Source organism: Mangifera indica, chromosome 19 (assembly GCF_011075055.1).
Source record: "Mangifera indica cultivar Alphonso chromosome 19, CATAS_Mindica_2.1, whole genome shotgun sequence".
In the NCBI taxonomy this organism is placed as follows: domain Eukaryota; kingdom Viridiplantae; phylum Streptophyta; class Magnoliopsida; order Sapindales; family Anacardiaceae; genus Mangifera; species Mangifera indica.
This window is the reverse complement of record NC_058155.1, coordinates 9563424-9589000: the sequence shown is the minus strand read 5'-3', so window position 1 is coordinate 9589000 and position 25577 is coordinate 9563424. Positions and strand designations below refer to the sequence as shown.

General features: G+C 32.7%; 3 protein-coding genes across 14 annotated transcripts; all 3 read left to right on the top strand.

The window, feature by feature from the left end:
* Positions 1 to 5106: 5106 nt before the first annotated feature.
* Positions 5107 to 8809, top strand: LOC123203321 (transcription factor bHLH145-like). The gene is made up of 4 exons (XM_044619650.1): positions 5107 to 5308; positions 5932 to 6562; positions 6759 to 6904; positions 7004 to 8809. The coding sequence occupies exon 4, from the start codon at positions 7021 to 7023 to the stop codon at positions 8110 to 8112; it is 1092 nt and encodes a 363-aa protein (XP_044475585.1). The 5' UTR covers positions 5107 to 5308; positions 5932 to 6562; positions 6759 to 6904; positions 7004 to 7020; the 3' UTR covers positions 8113 to 8809.
* Positions 8810 to 10491: 1682 nt separating this feature from the next.
* On the top strand, positions 10492 to 20640 carry LOC123203273 (protein ALTERED SEED GERMINATION 2-like). Of its 12 annotated transcripts, none has more exons than XR_006499262.1 (22): positions 10493 to 10906; positions 12313 to 12381; positions 12963 to 13040; positions 13181 to 13315; positions 13414 to 13521; positions 13602 to 13730; positions 13821 to 13936; positions 14048 to 14165; positions 14901 to 15006; positions 15596 to 15717; positions 15860 to 16030; positions 16125 to 16235; positions 16697 to 16808; positions 17065 to 17405; positions 17871 to 17961; positions 18050 to 18145; positions 18243 to 18313; positions 18377 to 18504; positions 18730 to 18864; positions 19002 to 19095; positions 19210 to 19255; positions 20396 to 20640. XR_006499262.1 is itself a non-coding variant. In XM_044619580.1 (21 exons), exons 3-20 carry the CDS (start codon positions 12328 to 12330, stop codon positions 18809 to 18811), a joined length of 2169 nt encoding a protein of 722 aa, XP_044475515.1. In that variant the 5' UTR covers positions 10493 to 10906; positions 11219 to 11508; positions 12313 to 12327; the 3' UTR covers positions 18812 to 18842; positions 19583 to 19835. The 12 variants fall into 12 exon arrangements, 4 of the variants coding, with proteins under 4 accessions (XP_044475514.1, XP_044475515.1, XP_044475513.1 ...); XR_006499264.1 differs by lacking the exon at positions 20396 to 20640 and adding an exon at positions 19583 to 19835 and having other exon boundaries at positions 18730 to 18842; XR_006499261.1 differs by lacking the exon at positions 20396 to 20640 and adding an exon at positions 19583 to 19835.
* A 1075-nt stretch (positions 20641 to 21715) lies between these two features.
* LOC123203296 lies at positions 21716 to 22599 on the top strand. Its single transcript, XM_044619616.1, has 2 exons — positions 21716 to 21978; positions 22056 to 22599. Exons 1-2 carry the CDS (start codon positions 21839 to 21841, stop codon positions 22465 to 22467), a joined length of 552 nt encoding a protein of 183 aa, XP_044475551.1. The 5' UTR covers positions 21716 to 21838; the 3' UTR covers positions 22468 to 22599.
* Positions 22600 to 25577: the final 2978 nt, after the last annotated feature.

Here is a 25577-nt window from a genome sequence, read left to right as displayed (position 1 = left end):
ATTCCTTGAGTTGATCGATTCAAATATGTCAAAAACCATATTATTCTGTTTCTCCATCTTAAAAAAAAGTGAACTCCTCCTCGCGCCCATTTTACATGGCAGGCGGTTCACTTCAAACATCACACCTACAAGGTTATGATGATAAGAGATTCTGTTTTCTTATCATCCAAGGGACATAAACGTGCAACAACCTATCCAATTTCATATCCCATCAATCCCTTCATCAAACAAATGTCCCACTTCATCTAATTTTATTTATTTTTATCTCACAATGAAGAAATATTAATTAAAATAACGTGATGTTATATATATATATATATATATATATATATATATATATATATATATATATATATATAATATTTTTAAATTTTTATGTCTCCAACTAAGACATAAATTTTATAAGATAATATAATAAAAATTAACTATATTTAATTTATGCAAATTATTATGAATTTTAAAAAAAATTCATACATATTTAATCATTCAGTCATTTTCAAATCTCATAATATTTTCTTTTTAAAATAAAAATTAAACTAAAAAATGACTATATTTATATAATAAAAAATGACTACAAAAATATAAAAACAAAAAATGTAGCATTTTTAATTAATATCTCCAAAATTAGTCTTAATTGAATGGAAATTCAAATTGGTCTACTCGATTAGTATTTTATTGGGATCTATCAACGGAATTATAAAGAATTATTTTTGCAGAAGGCTTAAATTAATATCTTTATTTTTTGTGTTAGTGTTTATGGGTCTTTGACCCGATTTTGTATAAAAAAAAAATTATATTTACCAGATAATTGATTCAAAGTAATCAAAGATAATTAAAGTAATATATATATTTTATTTGATTATTAGAGTAATTTATCTTTTATTATTAATATTATTTTATTTGATTTATCTAATAATTTTTTTTATATAATTTATCAGATAATAAACAATTTTGATATTCTGTTATTATATGTGAGATATAATAAATAAGGGAATTTAGTTATAATCTCTATATTATAAATTAAAATATTAATGAAGTAATTATGATTTTATAACATATCTATCCTTGTTAATTTTTTAAAGGCAAAAGTAATTTTATTTTCAATTAATATAACATTTAACATAAATAAATATTTTAAAATAATTATATTAAATAATCTATAAGATATTTAATTAAAATAATATCTTAGTATTAAAATAATTTATAATCTTTTCGTGGTTAGATCTCTCTTGATGAAAAGATCTATTCTAGATTGTTTCTCATGTGTCGACTACTAATTTAAGGTGGAGAGGAGAGAAAAAAAAAAACTTAAAATTTGGGTGAAAAACGTGATTTATCAAAATCAAAAAATTTTAAGTGAAAGTGAAATTGTTAATTTTTAAAACTTAAAAAGAAAAATGTTATTAATTTAATATTTTTAATATTATTAATAAAATAATAATTTTATCTATATCTCTAACAGAAAAGTTGATCTATAAATGAAATTTTGAATTTTTTAAATCACACAAATAAAACTTTGAAAATACATTGAAACTTGGACGGAAAATAGTCCTTTGAGCCTTCCAAACAATGGGTTAATATGTGCTTTTATTTTTTTTTTAATAAAAGCAATTACATGTTATCTCTTTGAATGGGTGCGGCCGCGAGTGGTGGAGATGAAAGGGCATTGCTTTATAGCTTTCCAAGCGTGGATGTTCTTGTTGGAGTATCCACAACCAAATGGCTTCGTATTTTCACGTCCCACGCTCCTCCACCATAACTCTATTTTATATTTTTGTAACCCTTATTCTTTTTTTTTTAATTTGAAATTAATTTTTATCTCCATAGTATCTAATCATATCTTCACACGTGTTCCAATTCACTGACCCAAGATCGTGCGCCCTTCTCCATGTTTTATTTGGTTTTTTAGTGCCATAAAACATGGAGCATCGTTTATTATTATTATTGTTTCACAAGTTGACTTCCTTCCTCCATTTGCAATTTACTTTTAAATGTCATATCACATTTTCCCAAGTCAAATTTACCGTAAATTGTTATTGGTTTGTTTGGATAATAATTTTTTTAAAATCAAAAATCAAAAATCAAAAAATAAATTATTTATAAATTTATTAAATGTAAATTATTATTATGTTTAATAAAATTAATAGATATAAATAATTATTATATTTGATTGATGATAAAATATAATTTTATTTAAATATTTTTAATTTAAATTATTATAAAATATTTTTAACTTGATTTATTAAATTAACTGATAATAAAAGTATTTTTATTATAAAAATTAATAAATAAATATAAATTTATAATAAAATTAAGATTTTATATTATTATTGATAATATAAAATTATTATAATAATTTTTTTATATCTTTAACCAAATCCACCCAAAGTAAAAATCACTATAAGTAGATAACAACATCAACACAAAGACTAAGGGAAAAATAAAAAAATGAATCACGTATGTACATGACAAGAGCCATGGAATATGGACGGTCCACTACAAAAATGAATGTGCTGGTGCGTTACACAGAATCAACCACATTTTCCTACTTGGTGTGGTGGGCATGGTACTAAACTTCAAATGTCATTTGTCAAGGTTTAATGGATAATTTGACACTATAATTAAAGATAGAGGGCATTTAAACAACTGATAAAATGAGATGATAGAATGGAAAGCAAAGTGAGGGTGATTAAAATAAGGCCAAAAGGCTTGTTCGCATCCAAGTTATAATGGAACCTCAAACTTTCATTATTCAATTTAAAAAAATCTAACCACTTACCCATAAGTCAAATTCTATTAAAAATCTCAATTATGGTTATGAGTAAAATTATTATTTAATAAAAAATTTTAAAAAACTAAACTTTCATCACATTTTTCTCCCTTAATTTTAAAGTTTAACATTGCCCCACCCCAAAATTTTTCTTTAAAGTTTTAAAAGTGACAATTTCTTCCCTAGGGTTTTCTCTCTTTTTCTTCAACGACCGATTTCTTTTGAGCCATCAATCGGCCTTCCCTCTTCTTCTTCGTCGACACTCCTCTTTTTTCCCTCCTTTGTCAAAGATAGAGACCTTCGTCTTTGTCTCAGACAAAGACGAACGGTCTTTGTCTTTATCTTTATCTCAAACGAAGACAACGGTCTTCATTTTAACAAAGAAGGAAGAACGCCAATGGAGAAGGAGGGAAGACTGACCGATGACTAGAAAGAAATCAGTGGCGGGAGAGATAGAGAGAAAACCTTAGGGGGAATTATCATTTTTCAAACTTTGAGTGGGATAAAGTTAGATTTTCAAATTGTTGTGGAAGGGGGGAGAATGTGATAAAATTTTAAACTTTTTTATCTTTTATTAAATGATAATTGTACCCTTCACTTTGATGAAGAATTTTAATAGAATTTAAGTTACAAATAAGTGTTTGAGTTTGTAAAAGTGTGAAGGTGAGAGTATTGATTTTCACTATACCTTGGGTGGGAATACTCTTTTGGCCTTAAAATAATAACATAAGAAGAGGAATCGTTTGCTTTACATCTCATATTCTAGTAAATGGAGAGTGCTGCCAAAAGGACTCAATTGGGGTTGGATATTGTTCCCCCCACTCCAAACAAGAGGGCATGAAAGTATGGTTATTATTGTCAATTATTTACTACTATTGATTCATTTATAATTTGGGGTATCTATAGATCTTCTTACCTGTACATAAGATATGTTTCAGGTTATTAAATCATGGGTAGTAATGTTTCTTTAGGGGAGCCATACTCTCACTCCTCTCTTTCGTCTGCTTGTTTTAACACACTTCACTCTTATCTTATGCTTAATTGGGTACTGAAAGTATGGAGACTAATAAAAAGACCAGTACTTCCAACTTTGACAATGCTTATAAAACTTTAGAAACATGGAGAAGGAGAGTTTATAAAATTGTAAAAGGAACATGGAGAAGTGAAAGAGAATAGAGATGGCAATTCATTCTACAAAACATAGTATTTGACTCGTATTTTCTTGAATAAAAAGGGAATTTTTTGATAAAAACGAGAATGAAGGTGACTAAAATCTCTGCATATAAAGTTAAATAAAGATGAAAATAAATATATTCTCTTTTCTATATATTCCATTCTCTTTCTTATTGAATTATTTTTTTAAAATTTTGAATTATTACAAAGATGTTTTGACGTTTAATAAATATTTTATTATTTGTTTAGCCGAGATAAAAAGGGAAAAATATAAATAATTTTCCTTGTGGATATGGGAGGGAAAAAGTAAAGAAAATTTTCTCTGTGAAAAAGGTATGAGAATTCTCCATTATCTTCTTATCGAAGATGGAGAAAGGTTTATCTAACTAGGACAAGACAAGAATTAAGTTATTGAACTTCTACCTATCCTATTGCCCGTACCTACAAGAGAATGCAAAGATTAACATATTATGATGAATAGAGTAATTGAGATGAAAAATAAAAGTTAAATCACATACATACAATACAAATAGTTTAGGCAAAGTATTATTGTACTTTATGAGCCTATACCTATAGCTCTTTTAATCTCTACTTTCTCCATGAACAGGATATAAACTTTGTTTCAGGTGGAGCGGAGTCTAAGAGTTTAAATGATGTAGCCAATGGGGCCTCTTTCTTCCTTTGAATGGTCAAGCAACAAATTATTGGTTTAACATTGGATGCCTCTCCTCTTTATTTATTAAGTCCTGGTTTTCCTCTCTTTTCATTTCTCAGTTGCTTAATTCCAAATCCCTTCTTAATTTCATGCAAATTAATGACTCATTGTTGTTCGTTTTTACCCAATTGAATATAGACTCTCAAAAGATGAGACAGCTTTGGTAATTTTGTAAAGCAAAGCAGTGGGATGAATCATGATGACAATTGACGCATCAGAAACAGACGACCGTAAGAAGAAGAACAAGATTTTCCGTATGAAAATAACATGGATGAACCCGACCCGACCCGACCCATGAATGTCATTATACAGCCAGCCCACACGAAGAGAGAAATGTTACTGTGTTTCATCATTTTACACTTACTCCTCACACGCGCACGTATTAAACTCCTTGCTCTTGAATTTTTTATTCACTTTTTGGTTCCCACCATACCGGCACAAGCAGGGGCATTTCTGTCAATTTGTTTTCTATATAATCTCAGCTTCCGTGCACCCCCCCGAATTTCCACTTTGACTGCACTCTTTGATGATTTTATCTCTCTGTAACCGTTTTTAGGTCTTTGTGTGTCTGTATTTCGATCTGGGTCTTGAGTTTGAGGTTTTCTTGTTTCTTTACTGGAACTGGGTTTTTTTCCTCCTTGGTTTTCTCTGTAAGTTTTTAGTTATTTCATGGTTATTTTAGCTGTTTAGTTGTTAATATTGTTTGATCCTGTGGCTTTTTGAATTTGATATGGTTTTCTGACTCTTTTCTGGTTACTTTCTCTTGGTCTACTTGTGGTTTCTGAGGCTATAAAGATTTATTTTCTGCTTGTTTTTGCTCATCTAAGATATTTTTCCTTTCAACATACTGAAAAGCTTTTTATATTCCTCGTTTTTGGTAACTCCAATTACTACTTATTTATCCTCAAAATTGTAGAAAAATAACAACTTTATTTCATTAGCCATGACTAGACCTTTGATTATTCCGTTGATATCTGATTAAATTTAGGTTCTTGATATGTTGCAATCGTTTGGTATGTGATCTGCTTCCTAATTATATTCTACATAATAATAAGCTCTCCTTGTTTGAAGCCGGAAAATTATGATAGGCAAAGTGAAAGCTGAATATGTTGATAGGTCCCCAACACTATTTTGGATTAACGTTCATAAGTTTCTTTTGTATTTTATTTGTTTTTTGTTAGGCTTAGGTTCGATATTTAGAAAAAATAATTGCAATACTCTAAATCAACCTTTACTTGCAAGAATTTGTTTCTAATGTAATACTACGTTACAGGGTTGTTGAATTGGTTGAGGTGTAAGTAACAGCCGTGGCGATCGGATTGTGGATAAGAGAACAGTATGCGGTGGTGGCTGACTCTTTCTGTTGATGTGTTTCGAAAAGTCATCTCTTTGAACCTTTATTGTAGAGTTATTCTGTAATTTCATCTTCTAATCCAGACCCTTGATTCTTTTTGGCTTTCTTTCTTCTCTAGTTTCCATGGGATCCTCTTTTTTTGTTGTCGTTCCTTGTTATGTACGCCAGATTAGCTGAATATTAGCGAAACCCGTTCCTAAAATTCTTTTTGTTTATCTTCCCTTCATTTGTGCCGTTGGATTTGGTGCTTGGTTGTGTTTTATTGGTCTATTGATCTCTCTAGTTAGATATTTTCAGTATTTCTGTATTGGTGGATAATTTTACTCAATTTTCTTTGGGAATCATTGTGGTTTACCGATTACTGTTTTCGAAGTTTTCCTGTGGAAGATTGTGTTGTTTATTGTATATTGAAGGGTGGGAAGTAGTTATGGTGTGCCAAGCAGCTAGCCAAACAAGATTCCGGGCGTTGAAATACGAACATGGGATTGCAGGGAGTGCCACCATAATAGTTAGAGTCATAGCATGCTTTCAACCACTTAAGTTTTGCCAGGTCAGTAAACAACGTATTTATCCTTCAAACAACTTATTTTTTGGAAGATTTAGAATTCTTGTGCTTTGCTATTTTTGTGTGTTTTTTCAACTTATATGCTTTTCCATACTTCAGATTCTTTCTTCTTGTTACTGGTAACTATTGAGATATTACTGCAATGCTTTTTATTAATGATGATTTCTTGTGTATTTTCCAGGCTGAATATTTCCGACATTTGCTTAAACCTGTCACGTAGATTAGTTTTACACTTTTCGTTTTCAAGTTAAGTTGGTATTTTTTTTCAATTATCATCAAGAGAAGCATCTAGTAACAGCAATTCCTACTACAGACATCCTTCTTTTGGTATGTTTACAATAGCCAGAGTTGTTAAGATTTGATTTTATTCCTGAAATTATTTTGAACTAGTGAATTTCATTGGTTTTTTCTATCTTAAAATTTTAGGCAATTGTTTTGTTTGGATGGGAGAAGACTGTGGATCCTGGTTCCCTCAGGAGCAACTGGGCGGGCAAGTGCCCAATTTGACTTATCTGGGTGCTCCAGTTGGCTTGGGGCTACAATGTTCTATTTCTAGAATCATGAACCATGACACTAATATGACTTTGACAAATGGAACATTGCCAATTAACACATATCCTGAGCTACCTCACTCTCAGGTTGTCCAGGCAAATGAACCTCAAGGTTGGTTTTATAGTTTGCCCTGCTTTCGAGAGGCCTTTACGCCTGCTTCAAACTCTCCTCTCAAAGAACAACTACCTGCTTGCCCTTATCAGAATATTGGTGAGGCCATCAAACCAAATGCAGGGTTTGGGTATGTGCAGAAGAGATTTCTTGTTTTTGATCAATCAGGGGACCAAACAACTTTGATGTTTAGTTCTGGGATTGGGACTCCTGTTCAGTGCCTGACTTCTTGGGGTCCAAGACAATTTGATGCTTATAATTTGAGTGGGAATGATCCCACAGTGAAGGGAGATGCAAATCTTCAAACTGGACCAAATTCATACAAAGAATTGGATGAGACTAAGGGGGCTGATGTGCATAGTGAAATGCATGAGGACACCGAAGAACTCAATGCATTGCTGTACTCTGATGATGATAGTGATTACACTGATGACGATGAAGTCACTAGCACAGGTCATTCCCCTAATATAATGACAGCTCACAAAAAGCAAGATTGGTTTGAGGTAAGCACAGAAGAGGTTGCTAGCTCTGCTGGACCTACCAAAAAGCGGAAACTTCTTGATGTAGATTATGATGATGTATCTTTGCCAATGGTCACTGCCAATTCTATGAAATTTAGCCCACACCTTGAGATTGAGGATGATGCAGTATCTAGTTGTGGCAACAGCCAGAATCCAGTATATGGTGAAACGGGCTCTGTATCAGGCAACAAGAGGATTAGAAAGGATAAAATACGAGAGACGGTCAGTGTTCTCCGAAGCATACTTCCTGATGGAACTGGCAAGGATGCAATGGTAGTTCTTGATGAAGCCATTGATTTCTTGAAATCCTTGAAGCTCAAAGCTAAAGCTTTTGGACTGGAGAATCTTTGAAACTGTTAAATATTTTGCCTTTAGTATAATAGTTATCATTGTTAATTCTCATAGATTAGAAGTTGCTATTGGAGTGTCCAGAATAAAAGAAAGGTCCATAGTAGTTGGGCTTGGATTCTGCAGAAGATTGGAATTACTAGGCAAGGAGGAATTTGGAAGTAATGAAGTGGGAAGCTTGAATTTTACCTCCTGGTGATGAAGTTGAAAATTAGAAGATTGTAATATCTCTCTATAGTCTCTAATGGCTGTTTCTCAGGGTTTAGAGGAAGTCGGCTAGCTGTGTGAACGAGATGACTATTTATTGCAGCGGGGCCTCCAGAAACGGGGCGAGTGCACGCCCGTTACGTGTTTTTGGGGCCCAACTTTCACTTTCTCCTGCTTTTCGGTGTTTAACAGCCGTGGGCCTGCTGGCCTCCTCTATTTTATCATACAACTTCCCAGAAGGACCCCAAAATCACCATTAAATGCGTAGTCAATTGGTCCAGCCATTGTTATCGCCTGCCACTCTTAAAGCGGTAACAAAACTCTTGTTTGGTATGGTGGGCTAGGGCTAAGTATCCGGTTTTCTTCATGTTATTGTAATATGATTGAGGAAAGACTTGTTTGTATGTTTGGTTGCTGTTATTTATTATTATCAGCTGTGTGTGATGATACGTTTGGTTGAACGTGAAGGTTATTTAATATTTGTTTGTCTTTATTCCTTTGTATTTACGTGGCATGCACGCATTTATGATGTAAGATGGCGATGTGTTAGTCCGATTCCTTTGCTCTTTCCAGTGCGGCAAAGAAAGTTTTCCCTTTTTATGAGGGTGGACCATCGGCTTGCATTATTTTAACGCACAGAATGCATGCCCATGTAACCATGTGCATGATGTTGAGCGCACGGGCGTCCTGATTATTATTATTGGTGGAGAGAAACGGTGTTGGAGAATTAACTTGCTTAAGTGCGTACCAAATTTTGTGAGATGGATGTTATTTCAGCTGATTTTAACAGAATCAATAAAATTATACAAAATGGATATGTATTATTATATAATTGAATAATTTTTAATTAAAAATAATATAATATTTAATTATATAATGATATATATAAGTATATACTTAAAATAATATTGATGTTTTGTAATCAATCTGTGGGCTGCATCATTGTAAACTTTCCTACTGAGTGGTTAGAGTCCTTCTGAGGCCAGAGAATCTATGGGCCGTTTCTATGAATAAGGAAGAGTCCTGTGACGTCTGTGGCCCTTTTATTATTTTATTCGTCGCTTGCATCTCAAGAATTTGCCAACTGCCACGATTCATTTGCAATATTTTGAAGGCCAAGGGACTACTTTCCAACCAAGTTTTAATGCAAAAACAAATGTATTTTTGTAGAATTTTAAAAATCTAAACATTTATTTATTAAACAATTGTTATTAAAATTTTTTATTAAGATTAAGGGTAAATCGTTATTTTATCAATAATATTAAAAAATATATAATTTTATTCTATTTTCCCTTTATGTTTTGAAAACTCATATTTCATTCTAATATTAATTTTGAAAAGTAACTCTCCCCTCGCAAATCTTCAGGGTTTACTGCAAATTTTGAAAATAGTAGCAGTTAATCGATTCTAATGTCAATTGGTTTTTTGTGTGTCTCCCTCTGCTATCATCGATAATATCAAACGAAAGCTAATGAAACCTTGACAGCGATAAAACTAGAATTCAAAGAGGTTTTGTCGAATTAGCTTTAAATAGCAAGAGTCTATCACATTTTTCGTTGATTCGACTTTAGATCTAGACGACCATTGACAAAGACCCATTGTTTGGGCACGAATGTGTTCGTCGTGCATTAGATCTGGACGATGCAAGATGATTTGTTATGTTCATGGGTTGAGAATAGTGGTCACATCTTTGTCCAAGTTGTGGGAGAAAGTGTATATAAATGAGAAGCTGGCTGGAGAAGATAGTTTTTCAAATTTTTAGATGAGAAAAAAATATTAGTTTTTTAAACTAAAAATGAAAAATTAAATAAAATTTTAATTTTTTAATATTATTATTTAATGATAATTTTGCTTTATAGTTAATAACAAGTTTTAATAAAAATTCTATAATGAGTGAGTATATAAATTTTTAAAACCCCATGGGTGTAAGTTATTGTTACACTAAAGCTGAGGTTGGTCCATGCCTCTCGGCCATATTTTTAATAAATAAAGAATAATAAAATATTATGTTGCCAATGATGCGCTACATCGCACAATGCTTTTGAATACAATATCTAATCGTATTTAATAGAATAGTATTCACTATTCATTATCATAGTTATCAAACTAACATAAAATTTCATTGATATAATGTGTCACATTCTATTAAAAACCATTGATATAAAAATTGTATGTCCTCATTCACCTCATTTATTTTCACAAACACCATAGAACACAAAAATGAACAAAATAATTCTAAATAAAAAAGAAATAATACACGTTTATGCGTGACAAATTCTAGATTTCATCTCGCTGATAGTAAATTAGGTCCGTTCATAAGAAAGGAGATGGCGTAGACTTCGCGTAGAGAAGTGTAGAACACCATGGCGTCGTTGTATCGATATAAAAGGTAACACAGCTGTTTCCTTCAACGTGGTGTTGAAAGTGCCAAGCGGAGATACCACGCTTGTCATTCAAAGTCACTCTCAGTATCACTCCAGTTGAGTTTTGGTGCGTTTCATTTGACGTCGTTTCAGCAATGGAGAGTTTGCCGTTTCACGATGGCAACATCTATAATTTTCTTGACAGTAGGCTCACCGACGCTCGCTACGTAATCTCTTCTTTCTTCTTGATCATTTTGGTTGTGGTTGTTTTAATCGGTTGATTAATTTGGCTCGTATTTTTAAAGTATTTTTTTGAGCGTGTGTAAGAAGCTTTGAGTTAATTTGCCTTGGTTTTAATGTTGTTACGTTTGCTTTGTGCTAACTTTGGATAGGTCTTTTATTTGTGCTGTTCAATCGATTTTTGTTTAAGTTGATTGATTTTTTAGATGATGATTTACTTGAATTATGGTGAAAATGCATGTAGTTTTGGTACCAGAGTTGAATTGTCTATTATGATTTTTTTTTTTTTTTAATTTCAGAAGCAGAAATTAGGTCATTACCCAAAGAAGTAATCGTCTAGGATATTTTCAAAAAAAGAAATTGCAAATAGGATATGTTATGCTGTCTGAGAGGTGCCCTGTGATGACTTTACTCCAACAAGTGTCTAAAAACATTTGCAAATGCATTTAGTACGGTGATTCCGTGGTAAGAAGCTTTAGTGGTCTCTTGGTGCCACAGCTACAGATTACTGCCTCCTGCAGCCTTTGTAGTCTTCTCTTTTCTTTTCCTGTGGTGTCTTGCAAAAATTGGCCCTTCTCTCGGTGGTTAGGTATTTGATTAAGATTTGATTAATTTTGTTATAACTAGAATCATGTATTTCCCTTAGAATCAATAGATTAATAAATTAGGAAATATTAAACACGAACAAGGACATAATTTGTTGTGGTCATCCCGTTTAACTTTCCTGATAACTGAACCTTTACAGTATTGCGTGAAATCAGATAATGATAAGCTTTTTTCTAGGATGAATATAATTGTGCAATTCATGTTTAGTCGTGAGTAAGATGCTTCTAAGCCAATGTAACTCACATGTGACTTGGACCTTGGAGATTAATTTGGCACATGTGATATTTTGGAGTTTAAGCATAATTTTGTTGATATAATGAGCTTTTTAGTGAATGAGAAGACTTTACAGTACTTTATTTGTAGAATAGACTAGCCATGAAGAGAATGAAACATAAAATGTTAAAAAGGATGAATTCGTGCTTCCTAAATTTTGTCTGATAAGCTAAAATGATCAAATTTACACTTCAACCTTTTTCAGATGTTTTTATGCTGAATGTAAATTCACCCTTCTTTTATCTGCTTCCTGAATATTCTATGTTGCCTTCTATCCAGGTTTCATTCTGTACTTGTCTGAATAATTTTTTAATTTCGTGGCATAATATACATACACACACACACATATATATATTATCTGAATATATTTAATTCTGGATAGGCTCAAATTAGATCTTTCCAATATATCACTGGTTTGGATGAGGGTTTTCCTTCTCATATATCTTTGATATATTTCATATTAGATGATACTTCTCTTTATATTAGATCTAAAGATCTTTTTGTTGTTATGTAGGATGCTAATCATAGAATGCAAATGCACTCATCGTTGCTACAGAGGCTTTCACAGGAAAGAGAATTGGAGGTTGCTCTGGTTTCAATTGTTTAATGTTATCACTTTCTCTTTTTTGTTTGCTCCATTTTCAAAACTCCTTTCCTGTACGTCATCCGTGACATGGTTTGTTTTATCTTTTCTTTCCCCATATAGGTATCCAAATTTTAATAGATATGGGAGGTCCATTAAATCAGGGGATAGCTATTTATGTAAATTCATCTATATGTGATTATTCCTACAGTTATTTATCATTAAGAATCTATGGCAACTTCAACTAGAGGTAAATTATTCCTACATTTATGCATCTTTTTGTGCTGAAGAATGCAGAATTACATGATGTAATACATATGGCTTTCACATGATATCTTCTCAAAATTTAGTCCGCATTTACTAGCTAATTTTGTGACTGCTTATATTTTGTGCTGCTGCTACATGGCAAAGCTAGTGAATAATCTTTCATATGCCTCTACATCCATATCTGCTTTATATGGGCTGCCTTCTATTAGAGGCATTTTCTGGATCCAGAAACAGTCTTTTTTTTTTTTTTTGGTCTTGTTTTTTATTTGTTTCAATTTAAAATCTTAGGTTTATTTTCCCTTCTCTCTAAACAGGGGCATCAGGGTTGTGTGAATGCTATCTCCTGGAATTCAACTGGTTCACTTCTGATATCTGGGTCAGATGACACACAGGTAATGGTGTTCTCTTCTGGCCATATATAATGTCCAATAGCATACTGTAGGTAGCTTGAGAAGAACTGAAGTGTGTATATACATAGCTTTACTTATTTATATGTTTTATCATTAAATTATTGATGCTTCAATTTCTCCAGATCAACATTTGGAGCTATTCTAGTCGAAAGCTTTTGCATTCCATTGAGACTGGGCATTCTGCAAACATATTCTGCACAAAATTTATGCCTGAAACTTCTGATGAGCTTGTGGTTTCTGGGGCTGGAGATGCAGAAGTAATGCGTTGATTTATTAAAACTTTGTGGTGGTTGGCACTTGTGCTTTTATTAAGAAAAAAAAAGTTCTTAAGTGGCACTTACCGATTTTCTTGCAGGTTCGGCTGTTCAATCTTTCTCGATTTAGAGGGAGAGGCCTTGATGATAATGCCATTCCTCCATCAGCTCTGTATCAGTGTCACACCAGAAGAGTAAAAAAATTAGCTGTATGACACAAAATACTTATACAGTTCAGTATGTGTTCTTTCTTTTGCTTTTCACAAATTCTACATGCCTTTTGTTGCAGGTTGAAGTTGGAAACCCACATGTGGTTTGGAGTGCAAGTGAAGATGGGACTTTGAGACAGCATGATTTTCGGGAGGGTGCTTCTTGCCCTCCTGCTGGATCTTCTCGTCAAGAATGTTGTAATGTTCTGGTTAGTACTATATAATGGTTGTAATTTTCATGCTCATTCATTATGAATTTTCTCAACATGTTTGTAAAATCTTGGATGCCTTTTTGCCAGCTTGATCTACGTTGTGGGGCAAAGAGGTCTCTCATTGATCCCCCTAAACAAACTCTTGTTTTGAAGTCTTGTGATATTAGTTCCACTAGGCCTCATTTACTCCTGGTTGGTGGTAGGTATGTGGCTGGTTACATATGTTCCTTGTTTTAGTATTTATTTTTTAGGAAAATTGATAAAATCTTCTCAACTTATTTGAGCAACTAACCTCTTACCTGAGAATGTTGCAGCGATGCATTTGCTCGTTTATATGACAGAAGGATGCTCCCTCCATTAACTTCCTGTCAAAAAAGAATGTCACCACCACCTTGTGTCAACTATTTCTGCCCTATGCATCTTTCTGAACGTGTTAGTTCAAAACTTATTGTTGCCTTCATTATTGTTTATCATTTTATAATCAGTCATAATCTTTTATGTAGTTTTTGTAAGAAACTTCAAAAGTGTGATGTATGTTCTGAGATTTACCATTGAAGCAGGATGATATATGTTCTAGAACTTTTGTAATTTCATGTGCATATGCTATAAAGAGTACTGGGTTTGCACAGCAGCTGATAATCTCTTCTGTTTTACTGTTGCTGCTTATTTTCTTCTAAACTTTGCTTCTTTCATCAGCTTGTTTATATTTTAGAGTTTCCTTACAACTTTCTTTGCCATCAACTGGAAGAAATAATTGTCCAACTCAATCGTTGGATATTTATTACTGTGCTTTGGACATATATATATATGATTTATAAATATCTTGTTAATAGCCTAGTTCTATTAATCAGAATTTGTTATTATTATTATTTTTATATGAGCTGTGGGTAAAAACTGTTGCTACTGTTAGATGAAATTGTCATCAGAAGTTTAAATTTTGCATCATTTTATTTTTATGACATTTAGAGCTCCACCCTAGGTCATGTTATGACATTTTTATCTGTATATTTAGTATCTTAAAAAGAACAATTGCTTACATTTATTTTGCTGTTATTGTTTGTTTTGTAAACAAAATTGTTGTTTTTTTTCTTTGGTGGCTGGTTGTCTTAGACTGTTTCTAATGATATTTTATGATATTAGTCCCAATGTTGTTTCTTCATTTTTCAGGGTCGTTCAAACTTGCACCTGACACATGTTACTTTTAGTCCAAATGGAGAGGAAGTTCTCCTCAGTTATAGTGGAGAGCATGTATATCTTATGGATGTAAATCACGGTATGTTTAATCTTGCTGGGACATTGCTTCTCATGACAAAAATATGATCCAATTCAGATGGTCATGCTCTTTTTGATTCCTTTTATCTTCTTGCAGAAGATACTTAGCTTGGCTTTATATTATGCAATATGAAATTCTTTCCTTGTGATTGAGTTGAGACTTGCACACATGAGGCACAAGAAGTAGCAATTTGATTGCCAGGGTGTAGTATAGGTGTTAGGTTGAGAGCCTGAAAATGTTTGACATTTTAATTTTGGCTTTGCTGTTAGAGCATATCTATATATTTTTACAAAAGCATTTGTAAATCTATGATTCTCTTGGAGAAGATTCTAAAAAGTGAGCACATCTTAGTGTCAACATAAATGTGATTTAGGATGGCAGGAGAAGAAAGGATTTTCTGTTGTTATTTATTAGGTTAGAATGCGAGCTTATATTTCAATTTGACACAAGCACGATGTATGCAAAGCGTACCATTAATGAACTTTTTTGCCGAGTGAAGTATATTTTAGTTCTTCATGCTTGAGCAATTTCTTGGTTTGATAAAAGGTTCATCAAATGATAGTCTTTAAATTTCTAAATAACATTGCAGTTTTTAGGAGTGTGACGCGATATACTGCAGGAGATGCTTCAAAAATGATGAGTTTCGTGCCTGCACTTGATAGGGTTGAATTGCATCCACCAATATCTGATTGCAATGGTCTTGCTGCCAGAGTATACTTATATGCTTATCCCATTATTTCTTTGATATCCTTGTTTCTCAGATTCGAGTAATTTGATAACAAACGGGAATTTATCATGGGTGTTATTATTTCTTTGTGTCTAAGCATTGGCTAGTCTAATGCAGTTTTCACAGATTGAAAAGTGCAGGATGTTAGTTGAAATTGCTGGAAATTACTTAGAGGAAGGGACAAATCCTTGTTATGGAGTTGAGGCATGCAATGAAGTTTTGGAAGGGCATGGTACTGAAATTGGGTCCAAGCTGAGGCATGAATGTCTTTGCACACGTGCTGCCTTATTGCTTAAGGTCCTTTGATAACTGTTTTAGGTTAAATGTTTGTGATATCTTTCTTTTGATTGAAATGTGTTTCTAATAAGTGATTAGCTCTATTTCTTTGCAGCGGAAGTGGAAAAATGATGCCTATATTGCTGTAAAAGATTGCTACAATGCTCGGAGAATTGATAATGCTTCCTTCAGAGCTCACTTCTATATGTCAGAAGCTCTAGAGCAGGTAACCCATAGTTACATAGATGAATCTGACTGATTGATTTGGTCATGTTCCTAAGATGTTGTCTGGGGCATTCCATGTTACCCAGAGCATATTAGATTGACATGATGGGCCACTGTTCCTATAATTGTTTTTTTTTCCCTGGTTATATGAGCTATAATTTTTTAGATTGATTTTCTGGTTAAATTCCTTGCTGGGCTTAGTGTATCAAGAGTGGAGTATGGGGCGAACTGTCAGTTAATTTTTCTCAGGTTTGGATCACTGATTGACATTGCAAGTGCAATTTTTACTTAGGGAGAAAAAATATATTTAAGGAGCGCTGTGGACTTAATATGCAGTTGTGGTTGAGTTAAGCTCAACAAATTATTCATCCAAGGATCAAATATGTCAAAGTATCACATACAAAATCCTTTCATTTTATCTTCATGAACATGTTTCAAGAATATCTTGTTAGTTTTTTGCAGTTGTCCAAATATCAAGTAGCTTTAGAATTTGCTCTTGCTGCCCAATATCTGGATCCATCCAACTCTAGTGTGGCAGAAAAGGTGGAGAGCTTACAGAAGCATATTGCTGCAGGTATGTAGCCATTCAATGTCATGTAAATTCTTGCTTTGTCTATAATTTATTGCCTATCTTGTTACATAAGATAGTCTTACTCAATTAGAGAAACAGAAAAATAAAAGGAACAGGTTATCAGTATTCTTGTGTTGTTTCATCCCCCTTTTTCTTTAGGGACATGAGAAGAATATAATGCAAATGGTGAAATAATCAAGTAATCATACTAGTCAAATTCTAGGTTAGTGGGAGATGATTTATTTTGCAACTGAATCAGGAAAAAATATTGAGGCAAATGATGGAGCGTCAAGGCCTGGACCTCGATGTGGAAGAGTGCTTTCATTGGGTGATATACTCCACCAGTCAGAGGCTAATAGTGATGCTTCTCTATATGGTCTAAGGTCTGAAAGAGAAGATTCTGATTATGATGAAGAATTGGAGGTGGATTTTGAAACATCAATATCAGGTGATGAATGGCATGATGCTGAATTCAATGTTCTACATGGAAGTTTCAATCTGAGAATCCATCGAAGAGGTGGATCCACTAAAGAAATTGGTGGAAATGGTTCCTGTGGTTCCCCTGCTTCATCATCTCAAAATGGTTGGACACATTACCAGGTGCGTATTCATTGTTTTGGAGTATTGAAATATTTGTACACATCATTATATTAAGATATTTTAGAAGTAGCTTTTTGCTATTCACCAATGTAAAATCACTGTAGGCATCCGATACTACCTTAGGTTTCCATTCTTTTAACTAACTGATAATCCATAATAAATTGGGTATGCATTTAGATACATGTGTGATTGTCGGTTTCCTGGTTTATGTGAATTATGTTTGTATTAGATGCAAATGACAAATCCTTCTACTAAATTCAGCTTCACATGGACATTATTAGAGATTAATGCCTGCTTCAACAATTGCTTAAATTGGAGTTTTTGTAATTGTTGATCATGCTAGATGCTACTTTAATTATGGAAAATTGATAATAAGTCTTCAATTAGGACTCCTTTATTTCTCTTTGTTAATATTGAGTATGTCTTTTCTTTTGCTTCTCATTCATTCCTTTTTTCCTGATGCAGCCTGAGGCAGCTGTTGATATGAAACGTAGATTTGTTGGCCACTGTAATGTTGGAACTGATATTAAGCAAGCCAGTTTTCTTGGTCAACGAGGTAAGTTTATTTAGGTTTAATCTTGTTTACTTGATGTTAGGATTTTAGTCATCAATGCACTTTGGAGAGATTTATTATTGGTTCACAGGTGATTATATTGCAAGTGGGAGTGATGATGGTAGATGGTTTATCTGGGAAAAGCAAACTGGCAGATTGATTAAAATGCTTGTTGGAGATGGTTCTGGTAATGTTCACCTGTATGGTTGTGTGGTATCCAGACTTCTTGTTATTATTTGGATAATTTTCTTAAGTTTCTAAGATCTCTTTTTGTCTCTCCACAGTTGTGAACTGTGTGCAGTGCCATCCCTTTGATTCTGTTGTGGCAACCAGCGGGATTGATAGCACAATAAAGGTAAGTGTGATCTTGAATTGAGTGCTGCATTGAAGTTATCTTAATTCACTGTGTTGGCTTTAGATATGGACTCCTAGTGCTTCTGTTCCCTCAATTGCTGGTGGAGGAGCAGCAGGACCAGAAACGGCTGATGTATTGGAAGCCATTGAAAGCAATCAACGAAAATTGTGTCATAGTCATGAACCAATCCTGTAAGACTTGTGAAATTCTTAGTTGTCCTAGAAGATTGTTGATTGTATGCATACGATTTTTTAATAGGATATAATTTGTGTCAATAGAAGTTTGATATAATCAAATTAATATTGAGAAAAGTGAAAACATTTGACAGATTCTTTTTCCAGTTTCATGCTCATTAAATCATATTTTATATCTTTTAAACTAATTTATCTGCAAGTATTAATTATGCTATTTTTCAGGCCCTTTGAATTTCTTGAGCGGTTTCGAATGCATGAATTTTCTGAAGGATCCTTGCATCCATTTGAGTGCACTCAGAGCTAATCAATGAAGTCCATAGATCAGAGGCTGACAGGTACGTAAACTTGATTTGTGGGGTAAGTCTTTTGATTCATGCTCTGTTGACCATTTGCTATTATAACTTGCAGTCGTGAAAGAAACTACTTTATGGGTTTCACATGTTATATATGAGAAGTTGACATTGAAGATTTGACTTGTTTCCTTGCACTTGTAGGTTATGCATATCTTATCTTCCAAGAATAAATGTTGCAATAGTGATGAGTGTATTATATAGAAACCATTGAAGTAATACACCAAAGTAGTAACGGGTACAAAGAAGATATACTTTGTAGTTTCAACCATATTCATGATGTCTTTTCCCAGCTTTCTTTTTGTCTTTCATAGTTATAACTTGGTGCATGAGTTTAATTTTGCCATCTCAGGCCTTGAAAGATGCTGGGTTTACTAAAAGAAACTTATTTTCTCTAGGTAATAAACTTTAGGGCAAATTTTATAATTACATGATGTGCTCTAGTTCAGCATTTGAGTTTAGATCACACCCTGACATCTTCTCCAAATTAGGGAACTCTGAAATCTTGATTACTTTATAATAGTCTAGTGTGGTACATTTCTTTGGCTGCTGCATTGCATTTTACTGTTGGAAAAATGAAGCCTTGCGTTTATCAAGATGATTTTAAGTTGTTAGTTTCAAACATCAAAATATTGGTAGTTGATTTCGGATGACTAAAGCCATAAAAGCATCTAAATAAGAAACTTGATTTCTATGAATATCTGATCTGTCTTGTTGCATTACAGGCCTCATCATTTGAACCATAACTGAAGCTATAGATCACTGGCTATGCAATAGTCTGTAATGGCGTATGGGTTCTTAAAAACTACTTGTAAATTGAATAAAGCACATCTTGAGCCCCTTAATCTACTATAAATCTTCTTGGTTAGTTTTGTATTTTAATTGTTCATCTGTTTTATATAGTTGAAAATATCACTGTATATACTAGGATTCATCTCATTTGGTGTACATGTCAATATATTCATTTGTTTCGTCGCAGTGTCCGATAACTGGCATCTCATCTAATTGTATCCATCGCTCTGTCATTTTGAATATTATATTTAGTTAAGTGAATTGAATACAGTGGACATCTTTCACTAGTCGCTTGTTTTCTTTTCTTTTCCTCGGATGGGCTTTTTCTTTAACCCGTCATGTTCATGATACATGAGATTATTAGTGATTATCAAAATAGCCAGTGGATATCTACTTATATTATAATCGTAGACAGATAATCCTGAAGACACATTGGGCGGCATAAACTTAAATTGTATCGGAAATTAAATAAACCATTGGTTTTGGGTGTAGGGCCCCGTTGAGGTGGAGAGGTGAGATCTGAGTCTGAAAACTCGTTGTACACGCACAAATATTTTGCTCAGTCCGTGTGGTCCAGTCGATGTGACTAATATGTTAAAAAAAAAAAAACCCAATTGCGTGGAAAAAGGTTTAAATCTTGAAGTAACGTGCAAACCGTGTTTTTTGTTTCCATTAATATTTAATGAGTAATCGTAAATCGTTATTTACGTTTGAGGATGACTTTAATTTGTGGATTCTCGTACAAGATTGGAATCACCTCAACTCAACTCATCCTGTGCATGTGGATTCGACACACTTTGATTGAGAACAGGGAAACCACGACGCCACATGATGAACGGTAATTCTCTGGCATCTTTAATTCCGAAAACCACGAATTATGTGATTTGAAATTATCAATATTCTCTTTGACAAATGGGATTTCTATTATTTTAGCAATAAATGATTGAAAATGTTACGCTCGTGTTTCAGAGTAAATGCAGCGTGTTTATCACTTTCCATTTCTTCCCACGATATAATTCAGTCAGCCTCACTCATCACAGTCACATATGCTTTTCTTCACCGCCAAAAAAGTCTCCCCCTCCCACCCTTACTGGTAGCAATCAAAAAGAACACCCACCCCCAATAACACCAGAATTTTGCCCCTAATGCTACGAGAAGACTTTTGTAAGTCAATCACCAATGCCCAACTGCCACCTACATCCAGATAATTAAAAAATAATAAAAATTTTGTTTATTAATTCATATTAAAATAATTTCAAACATGTCATAACATTAATTATAATTTTAGTTAAATAAAATTGAGTAATCAAATATCCCATATGTTTAAGTGATCGTTACAATTTGGATAGATAATAACATTAGTATGAGTTTTAATGTTTATTAGATATTTAAAAGAGTTCAATAACTTATTATATATTAATTAAGTCTTTATTCTAAAATCATTATAATATAACTTTACTTATTGAAAGTTGTTATAAAGTTTCAGAAATAGAAGATAAATCATTTTGATATAAGTTATTGAAAAAAGTCTACAGATTTAAATTGTATAATAGTGTTTCAAGTATTTTTATCATCCTAAAGAATTTTAATTTATTATTTTATATTCTATTTTGTAGATTTAAAAAAAAAAATTCATTATTTTATACTATATGTATAGGTCCGATAGAATTAATATTGTATGGTTTTATATTGATCATGTAAAATTAATCTTACAAATTCATTACATTAAAATGGATCAAAATCTGGATTCATGATAACACCTCTCATACATGTGAGAGATGGGCATGATTCTTTGCGTGATGTGGCAAGTAACTCGTTTTCAAGTTTAGTTAACATCTACATAGAATAGAATCTCCAATACATGTGTGGTTCGTATTTATAACATAATAAATATATATTTATATATTTCATATTCTTCCATCTACCATTCTTTTTTTTTTTTAATTAATAAAAAAGAAAAAGAAAAAAAGAATTTATTTTAGGCCCACCATAATGTCTTCCTTGGTATAAACAAGTCTCTTCATACATGCGACAATGAAATTGATATCCCTCTTTTTTTATTCAATTAATTAAATGGCCACCTAATATATATTCGAGCTTCAACTAAATTTTTTACCCCTTGTGTAGCCGTCCGACTGATCATTTCTCTTTCTCTCTCTCTTTTCTCCTCTTCTTTCCTATGAAACAATATGACAGCAAACAAAGAAGGTAATATTTCTGCAACATCAAGAGATTCACAGTCGGCCCCCGAGTGCTGCATGTGTGGAGATTTTGGTCTGTCTAACGAGCTTTTCCGCTGCAAGATTTGCCAATTCAGATCTCAACACAGGTATGTTTTTAATCAGCTGGATGTTCTTCTTGTGTTTCCTTTCATTGATCGATGTTATTGATTCAATTTCTTTACAGATACTGCAGCAATCTGTATCCGAAAGCTGAATCATACGAAATATGCAATTGGTGTTTGAGCCAAAAGGAGGACAAAGAAAAGTCACAGAATTCTTCAAATTCTTCATCAAGTAACAAAACCAACAGCGAAGATAGCAAGAACAAGAGAAGGAACAGCAACAGTGTCAATCATGGAGGTTTGAAAGCAACCCAGAGAAGCAATTTGCAGTTACAAATAAAAAAGCCCATAAAGAAACAAAACTCACCGGAGAGATCGCCGTCGACCCGGAAAAGGATAATAACAAATGGAGCTTTGGAAGAGAAGCTGAGGAGAACAAGGTCAGAGGAGATAACAAATAATAGAGTAATCACAAAACCACTGTACAGGAATAAGGTAAGGAGATATAAGCTTCTGGATGAGGTTTCAAGCTAAAATGCATATCCACATCGATCATCACGCACATGCACATGCACATGCTTATGGCTTTTGTTTTCTTGTGGGAAATTTCGTCCCCAAGAATTCCCAGAGAGATAAGAAAATATATACAGTCCCTTCTAAACAAAATGTCGCCATTAATTTGTCCAAAAAAAAAAAAAAACTTCAATATAGCTTAAGCCTAATAATGGGATTTCACTACTACTTATTACTCTATGGATATCATTGGTGTGTTAGATTTATTTTGCATAAACAAATAAAATCTTGCTACTCTAATTTCATATGATTTACTGGTAACTTATGAAACACTAAGTTAAATTCTTAGAACGTCATGTAATTTGAAATTGTAAAATAATCGGAGTGATTGGTCTTTCACTGTTTAAACTTCTTAAATGACAATTTTCAATAAAAAAACTATATTATATTAGTTTGGAAGTGAGATTTAACTAATATATAATAACTTAATGAACCCTCCATGATATATCTAATAAACCATAAAACTGTTGTTAGAGTATTCAGAAATTACAATTAATGTTAGCAATAACTAAAAAAAAAAATTCTAACTTGGCGCTCAGTGAATTAATTAATGAATAAACTGTTGGCACAACATGGTTATGTGAGTAGGTCAAATCCAAACTACATAAAATATGCTTCTCAATCCGATGAGTGATATATCTGAGATTAGATTCCTGAGTTGTTTTTCAGCCAGAATATTTCATTCCCCAATTAATATGGATGATAATTAATTCCAGATGGGAAAAGTTGTGTATATATGTATTCCTTGAGAAAGAGCTTAGAAAGTGGGATTTCTTAAAATTGGGTAACTTTTCCAAAAGGTTTAATGATGAAAATGGAAGTATCAGAATAAGTTGACCAGGCAAAACAAATAAGCTGTGCTTAGCCTCTGGTTCCAAAACCATTCTTCACGGCAGTTGTTCGTGGTGGTCTATTCTAATTCGCATTTGCTTTTTGAATGCTCTGTATAGCGGTTGACTGACCTTGGGCAACCTAGCTTGTCATGTCATGACTTTGTATTTAAATCAAGCTGTTGATCCAATTGCAATGTTTATACAAATTTTAGATCTACCCTATTGAACTGTTCGACCTAATCAAACTTTAAAAATGGTTTTCACAGTTTAATATGTCGAATTGACTAGTTCGATTATGTTTTTAAAATCATGGGGTACACTATAGCTTTTTTTTTTTTTTTTGAGATGAAACATTTATAAAAACTGGGTTTAATCTTACTATAAGCAAAATCATGAGTCCTTCGAACTTTTTGCAAACAAAAATTATCCCTTGCACTCTCTTAAGAGTATGGATCCTGTTAATTTATTAAGTGTTTATTGGGCTCCTTCAAAAGTTTATTGGGCTTCTTCTGCTTTTTAACAAATTTACTCTGCAGCAACACGATTCAGTGTGTTTGCAAGAAGAAAACTATACAACTTCCACTGAAATCTTGTAAAATAGAAGAGTCATATGTGAAACAACATGCGAGTTGATGGGATTCCAAAATGACCATTCCTATTTCACATCCCACATAATGTGCTTGTTCTAAAGTACACATGAGTTACTATATGTCTTGGTGATTTAATTTTTGTCACCCTAGTTTGGCCGAATTACCATGTTTTAATTTTTGAATGTATAGATCATATCTTTTCATCTAAAATCAAATTTTGATATAGAAAACTTAGCTCTATTGATTAAAAGTGTACGGACGTATGCAAATCTTTTTCAGACATCCAAAAATTAAGCCTGCACATGGGTTGTGATGCAGGTGAAAAAATGTTATTGATCAATATCTACCGCACCCGTCATAATCAAACAAACTTTGGTTGTGTTATGGTTGATGTTACATATATTTTCTATCAATCACTTTTACAATTATTAAATACGACAAAACATTTTTTCCACCCAAGGTTTATACTGTACCATTTTCACTCCCTGAAAGTTCAAATATTTATGTGTTAGTTACTAAATATATTATTTTTAAAAATAAAATTATCATTTAATTAGTAATATTAAAAATAATTAAAATTTTATCTCATTTTCTTTTTTAAACCCTAAAAACTAATAATTTCTTCTCATATCAAGTTTTAAAAAATAACAATTTCCCTCTCGAATTTTTTTTTTTCATTTTTCGGTTACTCTCTCTAGTGCCTTCTCCAACGTTCTCTCTCTCTCCTTATCTCTCCCTCTAGTCGATCGTCTGACTTGACGAAGACAAGGCAAAATCTTATCTTTCTCAAGTCTGGATAATCGACTAGAGAGAGAGAGATAGAGAGAAAGAGACCGTTGGAGGAAGAGAAAATATCCATAAGAAGAGATTGTCGAAGAAGCCACTAAAGGGAGCGGCTAGAGAATGAAAAATAAACCTTAGGGGAAAATTTATATTTTTTAAAATTTAGTATAAAAAAAATTATTAGTTTTTACGGTTTTGAGGAAAAAAAATAGACGAAATTTTAAAACCAACAAATTTTATTAACCTTAACAATGATAGATAGATATTTAAGTTTTTGAAAGTTAGTTGATGAAAAATTGAGAAAAAGGGTAAACCTTGGGTGGGAACAAAACAAGTCCTTTGGCCTAATAATAACCACTAAATTAATTGTCTCCAATTTGATACTTTTCCTATATCTCTAGATACATCCATGCATGCCAATAATTTGACATGGTCCAACGAATAAATACTGAAAAGCTTTAAGATGATGATGGAAAATGACTGACGGCACAACTTTGTTTCTTATTTGCTCGCCGGTTTATTATTTCTCCCTCATAATAATTCTTGCAAAATTAAGTACGTAACTACACATAAATGACGATCCAATTAGCATCTACCTTTGTATCCTATCATATATAATCTTTTGGCTTTAATTTTTTTGTATTGTTTCTCCCGTCCCAATTGGTTCATCAATGTAAACACAAATTCAGGGCTTTAATTTGAATCTAAATCAAATTTATAAAATGACTAAACATGTTATTGATTGGTCAAATTCTTCTATAAGGATAATTAATTAAAATAATCTTATTTGAGAGGTTTTATATGAGATTAGCCAATACTCTAGGGTTTTCTATAGTTATAGCCAATAAAATGGGATTGGATGAAT

What these genes read in the sequence shown, in the direction of transcription:
- LOC123203321 (XM_044619650.1), top strand. Translation starts at nt 7,021, where the DNA reads ATGGGAGAAGACTGTGGATCCTGGTTCCCTCAGGAGCAACTGGGCGGG.
- LOC123203273 (XM_044619578.1), top strand. Translation starts at nt 10,835, where the DNA reads ATGGAGAGTTTGCCGTTTCACGATGGCAACATCTATAATTTTCTTGAC. An exon ending in GCTTGTTGGAGATGGTTCTG is followed by an intron (nt 18,146 to 18,242) that starts GTAATGTTCACC and finishes GTCTCTCCACAG; the next exon opens with TTGTGAACTGTGTGCAGTGC. An exon ending in GGATTGATAGCACAATAAAG is followed by an intron (nt 18,314 to 18,376) that starts GTAAGTGTGATC and finishes TGTTGGCTTTAG; the next exon opens with ATATGGACTCCTAGTGCTTC.
- LOC123203296 (XM_044619616.1), top strand. Translation starts at nt 21,839, where the DNA reads ATGACAGCAAACAAAGAAGGTAATATTTCTGCAACATCAAGAGATTCA. An exon ending in CAATTCAGATCTCAACACAG is followed by an intron (nt 21,979 to 22,055) that starts GTATGTTTTTAA and finishes ATTTCTTTACAG; the next exon opens with ATACTGCAGCAATCTGTATC.